Source organism: Mytilus galloprovincialis, chromosome 11 (genome assembly GCF_965363235.1).
Source record: "Mytilus galloprovincialis chromosome 11, xbMytGall1.hap1.1, whole genome shotgun sequence".
In the NCBI taxonomy this organism is placed as follows: Eukaryota; Metazoa; Mollusca; class Bivalvia; order Mytilida; family Mytilidae; genus Mytilus; species Mytilus galloprovincialis.
The window spans coordinates 61,097,808-61,105,456 of NC_134848.1; the positions used below are offsets into that span (position 1 = coordinate 61,097,808).

General features: G+C 32.1%; 1 protein-coding gene across 1 annotated transcript; it reads right to left on the bottom strand.

Annotated features, from left to right (window-relative positions):
- Positions 1–1,766: 1,766 nt before the first annotated feature.
- LOC143052126 (uncharacterized) lies at positions 1,767–7,322 on the bottom strand. Its single transcript, XM_076225090.1, has 5 exons — positions 7,019–7,322; positions 6,217–6,237; positions 5,142–5,459; positions 3,571–3,669; positions 1,767–1,795 (listed from the first exon to the last, which is right to left on the bottom strand). Exons 1-5 carry the CDS (start codon positions 7,320–7,322, stop codon positions 1,767–1,769), a joined length of 771 nt encoding a protein of 256 aa, XP_076081205.1.
- Between the last annotated feature and the right edge of the window lie 327 nt (positions 7,323–7,649).

Sequence of the window (7,649 nt, forward strand, 5' to 3'; positions counted from 1 at the left end):
AAACAAACAGACACAATAGGTAAAAATGTCAAAAATAGGGGTACAGCAGTCAACATTGTGTTATCAAAATACAAAATAGTTGTGTTACAAAATAGTTACGTCTCTACCATTGACCAGAAACACGCAGATATACTAGCACTGAAATCCAGACTAAGATTTAGGAAAAAAATTAAATCAGTACCAGAACAAAAAACGACATGAAGAGAACTACTAATAGTTATATCTGATAAAGTTCTTTTTTTTTCCTTTGCGGATTTATTTTATTTGATAATGATGTCTTTACACTACATTATTGATTGGTTGATGTGTACTCATATACTTCTTTTTATAAGAAGCTGTTGGCGTTTAACTTACTCATGTTAATTGCAGTGTCTTCGAGAATACTCAGATCTGTACTTTTAGTCTTTTGTGTCTGTATGATGAGTTTTCACATATTGGACCTTTTTTTTTGTTTTTGTGTAGTATTGTTACACAATTGGTATATGTTATGGGAGGGTTTGTTGACAAGAAACCTGTTGAACCTCGCCACATTATTGTAGTAGTGTTACACAATTGGTTTATGTAAGGGGAGGGTTTGTTGTCAGAAAACCTGTTAGACCTTGCCCCATTATTGTAGTATTGTTACACAATTGGTTTATGTTAGGGGAGGGTTTGTTGACAGAAAATCTGTTAAACCTCGCCACATTATTTTAGTATTGTTACACAATTGGTATATGTTAGGGGAGGGTTTGTTGACAGAAAACCTGTTAAACCTCGCCACATTATTCACATACCTGCCAGTGTCCGTAATTCAGTTGTCATTTAAGGTGATACCTAACACAACAGGGAGATAAACGCTTTAATTACGTCATGTTGTTAATGAAATATTTTTCAATGATCAAAATTAGTGTTGATGAAAATTGTTATATAACCAGTGTAATATTTCTGATCAAATTGTTGGTTTAAATTTTCTGAACTTTTATATTTTTGTCAAAGGGTCAATTAAATACTTTGTCAAAATTTTATGAAAATTAAACGAGCCAAATCAATTTTAGTGAAGGTGTTGGGTATCACCTTAACTGTTTATATCATGTATATTACATTATTTTCTTTTTTTGTTGTGAACATACAGTTTTTCGTTCGACTAATTAACACTTGTAATTTCTGTGCCTTTGAAAGCTTTGAAAGCTCGTAGTTCTCCTGTTTCCCTCAGTTTTAGTTTGTAACGCAGATTTGTTTTTTTTCTCATTCGATTTATGAATTTCGAACAGGGTATATTATTGTTGAATTTATATACTAACCGGTATGGATTTTACTCATTAGTTAAAGCCGTATTGTGGTCTAAGGTTATTCACTTCTACTTCATCTGATCTCTGATGGAGATTTGTTCTCCTTTGAAATCATACAGTGTCTTCCAAATTTTATTTTGATACATTGACAAATTAACTTAACGGAGTTTCCAATTATATATGACTTGTTAACTAAACTGTACAGGCAGCATGCACTATACATACATTTGAATTATATCAGTACAAAAAAAAAATTATACAGCTGAATGATTCTGGAGTTCTCTTAGAATTAAGACCTATTGTGGGCATTCTTATTTGCCAACAATCGAAAACCAATAACAACAACAACAATCGAAAGTCTGTCACAAATGCTTCCATATAGAACCTTATCGAAGTCAATGTTTCGACGATGGTTAAATGTCCACAATAGAAGGTTAAAAAAATGTCCAACAGTGTGACAATTTTATTTCATAATTTTGTCATTTAACTCTTGGTGTCCTAATAATGAAGGTAATTCTTGTACTTCTCTGAAATATAGATAAATAATAACTTACGATAAATAGTTAATTAGTATTTAAAAATCATAATAATGGTAATACAAACACGCTTACGGGTGCGGGAGTTTCTCGCTACATTGAAGACCCATAGATGACTTTCAGCTGTTGTCTGCTCTATAGTTGGGTTGTTGTCGCTTTGACACATTCCTCATTTCGATTCATTATTTTATACATATTATCAAACTGATTCCATTGACAGGAAGATTCGGTCACATATTAATTCAGACGCTGTTTCTCTATACTTTCGTCTTTGTTTCTTTTTATACAAATTAGAGTATCCAAATATAAATATGATATAAAATATATAAGTGTGTGTGTGAAGGTGCAATAGTAAGACAGTGTATATTGTAAAATATGGTTATTTGTGCCATATTTTTTTTTGTAATTTGTTCAATTGAATTTTTATTATGTTTTGTTCATTAATCTCACTACAGGTAGCGTAAATTTAACATTAAATCTTAGACTCGCCCTGCCTATGTATAACATGATGACGTCAGGACGTAAAGCAGACATCAAGCTTAGACTCGCCCTGCCTATGTTTAATATGATGACATCGGGACGTATAGCAGACATCAAGCTTAGACTCGCCCTGCCTATGTTTAATATGATGACATCGGGACGTAAAGCAGACATCAAGCTTAGACTCGCCCTGCCTATGTATAGCATGATGACATCGGGACGTAAAGCAGACATCAAGCAATCAACAGATCAATCAAAACTTAAAGATGTTCTGGAATCCTCTAGTTTTATCTATTCAAATGCCCATTGACCCCCACTTTTCTATTTAGATCTTTTATATGTATGATAATAAACCATCTCTAAAAGTCTTTTAAAATCCTTGTCATTTGTAAATAGTTTTTGAGAACCTACATACGTCAATGATAAAGCTATGAAAAAGCAAAAGAGAACAGTTTACCGCCAAAGTTTCAATGGCTAATATCTCGAAAACAAACATATTGACCTATATTTCTTTTTGCTCTTTTAGATCCTACAATAATTCCCTTATCAATATAGTGTTATGAAAAGCTAGTTATGTTGAATCTGAGTAGCGAACCTCTTTAAGTAAAATGTTTTGTCAGCGTATTTGTAACTTTGTATGACAGTGTGGATGTCGGTTCCTTCATCGCTGTATTATTTTGCGTTAAGAAATTTATTTCTATTTTACAAGTATTGTCAATTATTTATCATTCTTAATGTCTTATCATCCCATAATTCTTCATTCCTGGTTGTTTTTATCAATTAGTGTCTATTCTTTTTTTTTTCTTATCCTTATTTCTTTGAATATGCTTATCATTCAGTCCCTCTTATAATAATTTAATTTTGGATGTAACGCTCTTCTGATTGGCTGACGTTATTTTGTTATGAGCCCATAGACATAATTTAGTCATGTAATCGTGACGTCAGTAACATTTTTTCATGGTTTTCTACGGTTTAAAATGGATTTTAGAATTAAATTATAAGAAATGACTGTAATATTTTTTCTGTCTATTCGAAATAACATAAAAAATGTGGTGCACACTGTTAAATAATCCGCTACGCGCGTTATGCAGTGTGCACCAAATTTTTATGTTATTTCTTTATAGACAGAAAAAATATTACAGTCATTCCTTAAAGAAATTTAAGAAAATGCATTGAACGAACTGTTTACCCCACAGTTGAATATACATGATAAGTTGGTCATTACTGGTAATCATCGTCCTAAAGAAAAGTGTTCCGAATTTATAAGAATTACTATAAAAACTTACTTTTACAATAGGCAGCAGTGTTTCTACCATATCCGTAAGGTGATCTGGAAGGTGCTTGTCGGCACTTACAAAACGCTGCGCACAATGTTTTTGAAGGTCCTGTGATCAAACAAAAGATGGAATTATATGACATTTCATTTAAAAAATATCTATTTTGAAAATAACTGTTAATAACAAAAGTGTGATCAATGTTCATTGGCAACATTTGCTTCCCAGCCAATTTACATTTTTTGACAAAAGTTTCTATAGTTCCTGTGTTTCTATATGTAACGGACAAATACTAGTTAGTTCTTAAATAGATTTGAAGAATAACTATCAAAACTTATATTTGGTAAATTGTAACCTTACTAATCGAAGAGACATATGTTGTATAAAAAGTAAAATAACAAAAATACTGAACTTAAAGGAAAATCAATTCCGAAAGTCCATAATCAATTCCGAAAGTCCATAATCAATTCGGAAAGTCCATAATCAATTCGGAAAGTCCATATCAAATGTAATTGTGTGCGCACAGTAATTGAGTTGCCTCCTTGAGGGGTTTTACAAAGTAAAGCAAACGCCATTTAAGGATAAATTTTAGCTGGGGGTTAAACGTATGTTTCCGTTTTGTGCTGTTTTTGAAAGAAGGAAAATGATAGAAAAGCGGCATACCATAGAAATCTGCAAAGTCGAAAAAACACACAACTTGAAGGCAAAAAAACACGGGCATGACGTCATATATCAAATGACGTTAAAGTTTGATCTATGACGTCTAGCTGGTGTATTTCCTTGAATGATACGAAATGTATTCTCATTAAGTTAAAAAATACTTGCTAAATTGGGTCATTTATGACACCGAGTAAGACCAAAGATTTTCATTTTGGAAAATGATCAATTACCCACGATTCTATCTCAAATTCCTATGTGCTAAAAAGTACATATATCATTACAATGGAAGGTGGGTCCAGAATCTGTATTCTTTATGTGTGACAAGAAATCATTATTTGTTTTCATGCAAAAGAGGTGGACCTGAATATTTATTTTTAAAATCTGCCCAACCCCACCTTATATATCAGGAATAAGATTTCGTTCAAATAGACGACAAACTTATCAATTCATTGCAAAATCCTTGGGACTCATATTGGTTTCTAGTGGTGATACAGCATGCGATACGGATTTTGCCATGTATTATTCTGTGTATAATAATTAATAGACACAGTATTGATATTATACATGTGGGTTTAAACCATCGTTATTCTTAACTCTGTACAAGTCAGAAATATGATAGTGTTGGTGTTCTTTCGTTCGTTAGATGATATAGTTAAACGTTTGAACTTGTCAGGTTTTATATACTTGCCACCTTTTACAATCGACGTTTCGGAATCTAATGCATCCTGGGTAATATTTTCAAAAGTGAACACCAAAACGTCGTGATTAGTTCAAGATGTAATAAAAAATGGAAATTCTACAAATGACGTGACGTTATTTTTATTTTAGGGTACGAACAATGAGATTACACACGGCTTTTCAGATTATGAAACGGCGAATTAACCTTTGACCTAGGTATTAGTATCAAATACTCATATACTTACTGCATTCATATTCTGCATAGAATGATATTGACTTTACATGGTAGGAACATCCGGTATTGAAGGCGTATCTTTTCCCGAACAGCCTATTATCCACCTTGGCTGTACATTGTTTTTTATAGTCGCAATTTTCTCTAGCGTTTTTCAGAACTTGACCACGATTAGCTTGACACGATGGGTGACCGTTGAATCTTTTATTACTTGGATGACAGGGTATATTTCCATATTGTGCATTTTGAATTTTCAGAAAATAATTTTCATGGCAATAAAGCCTTATGGAATGTTTATTGCAAAACCTCTGCCAATAATTTTGTCTCCATGCTGAAATATAAATGGAATTTCTGATCGATATGAATTATTCGAAGGTATGATTAGAAGACGAAATTACAGTATAGATTATGTGTTATGTATTGCAACTCGTAAACCTCGGCCATAAATAAATATTCCATGTTGAATTTTAATTCGAAATTTTGGTCGGTATCAGCATGTGTAAGGTGTGAAACTAGTTGGAATTGCAGTATAGATGATTTAGTTTATGTGATGTTAATAACAAAACCTTTGCAAATAATTTATTGACTACGCTGTCGAATTGCATTTCGGTATTACTTTTGTAAAGTTGGTTGGAAATTAGTCAGAATTACATTGGAGCCCTGTGTGTGCATTGCAAAACTTCTGCTTATGATATTCTCCATGTTAAAATATAAATCAGAATATTTGCTTGTACTAGACTTTATATGGAGTTAGGAAAATCGTCGGCAATGGAAAATTTAAAAGATGTTCAAAGTTCAAAGTTACGTTTAAGAAAAATTTCTGTTAACATGATGTTTAGAAAATTATGACGTTCACTCGTAATTCATTTTTTTAAAATATCGTTAAGGAACAAGATAAAATGTATAAAAGAAGTTAAGCTAAACATTACAATCACTCGTAATTCTTTTCTTGAAAATATCGTAAAGGTACAAGATAAAATTTATAAAAGAAGTTGTAAGAAGTATCATTTATACGTTAGTTTAGTGAAAATACATGCCTAATCCGATTACGGACTAGACTATAGCGTTCAAAACATGTATATACCTACCTTTACATTTTCTGAGGCATTCTGTAAAAAAAATACAAAATCACTATATAAAGAATGTATTTAGATAACAACATGTAAGTTGTTGTTTTGTATATGTTTTTAACTCGAAATACTGTTTAATGCATCTATAGACATAATAATCAATAAAGACCCTAACACAATATTAATCTAAAACTTTTGGGCCTGCCACAGATGCATACTGAAAGTATTCATTTTTTTCTGCTTTTGTTTCAGCTTAATACACGACAGGTATAAGTGAGATGAAAGTAATATGATTACAGTCTGAGTTAGTTGTTTTTCTTATATTTTTGGGGGTATTTTTTGTTATGTATAATAAATTTCAGTTTTTGTAGCGGGTATTTGGTAGTTTCTTTTCAAAATAATGCAAATGAAATATTCTTCATTATCATTCATAAACAATTGCCGTAAAACCAGGTTCAACCCACCATTTTTTTCTTTAAATATCCTGTACCAAGTCAGGAAAATGGTAGTTGTTATCTTATAGTACATTTCTGTGTATGTTGCATTGGTTTCTAACCCTGATTTGTTTACACTCGGCATATTGATGACTTTCGAACAGTTTTATACCATGTTGCGCTTATTTACATAAGTAAATGAGAGAAAAACTAGATATTTAATTGTTAGAAGATTTCATTGAGCTGTTTTTTCATAGACAGTTACTCTTTATCCCTTGTGATAAATACTAATGATGCTAGAATATATCAGAAGCAAGGAAGACTTCTCAAACAAAAAGTACATCGTGATATTTCATGATCGAATGAATTAAGTACATTGTACTTACCTAGATGTCCAAATCTATGGCCAAAGCTACGTTCACCACCATACTGCCCGTTACCTTGTCCACCATACGATGCGTAACTGTGTCCACCATAAGGAGAGTAACTGTGTCCACTATTGTGGAGGCTTACACGTGCATCATACGGGTAGAAATTATTTCCACCATTTGAGTAACCAGAATTATACCGATTACGTGCATAGGCAGGGGGATCACCGTGCTGCTCGTTTAGATCGGCATCACTAATTGGAGCATTGCCTCTGCTTCCAAAGACCACAACAAACACAACAGGGAGATAGAAAAGTTTCATTCTTCCTAAATGGAAATGTACTTAAAATGGTGACTTTCCGAAAGTTGATAAAGTATATATATACAAGTATTGAAATTTTATTGACCTATACGTGTAAAATTGTGGTTGGTTAGTTTTGCATACGTTATGTTTACTGAACTGTAAAATTGCCGATGTAAATGGAGAAAAAGTCATATAGAAACAAAAGTGTACATGGAAACATATGGGTGTTAAAATAACTCTATGTCAGATCTGTCAGATGAAAAATTCAAATATTAATATAACCTGAACAAATAAAAATAGATGACATCATACGTTATAAACTTTTTAATAGATAACCGTATCGAA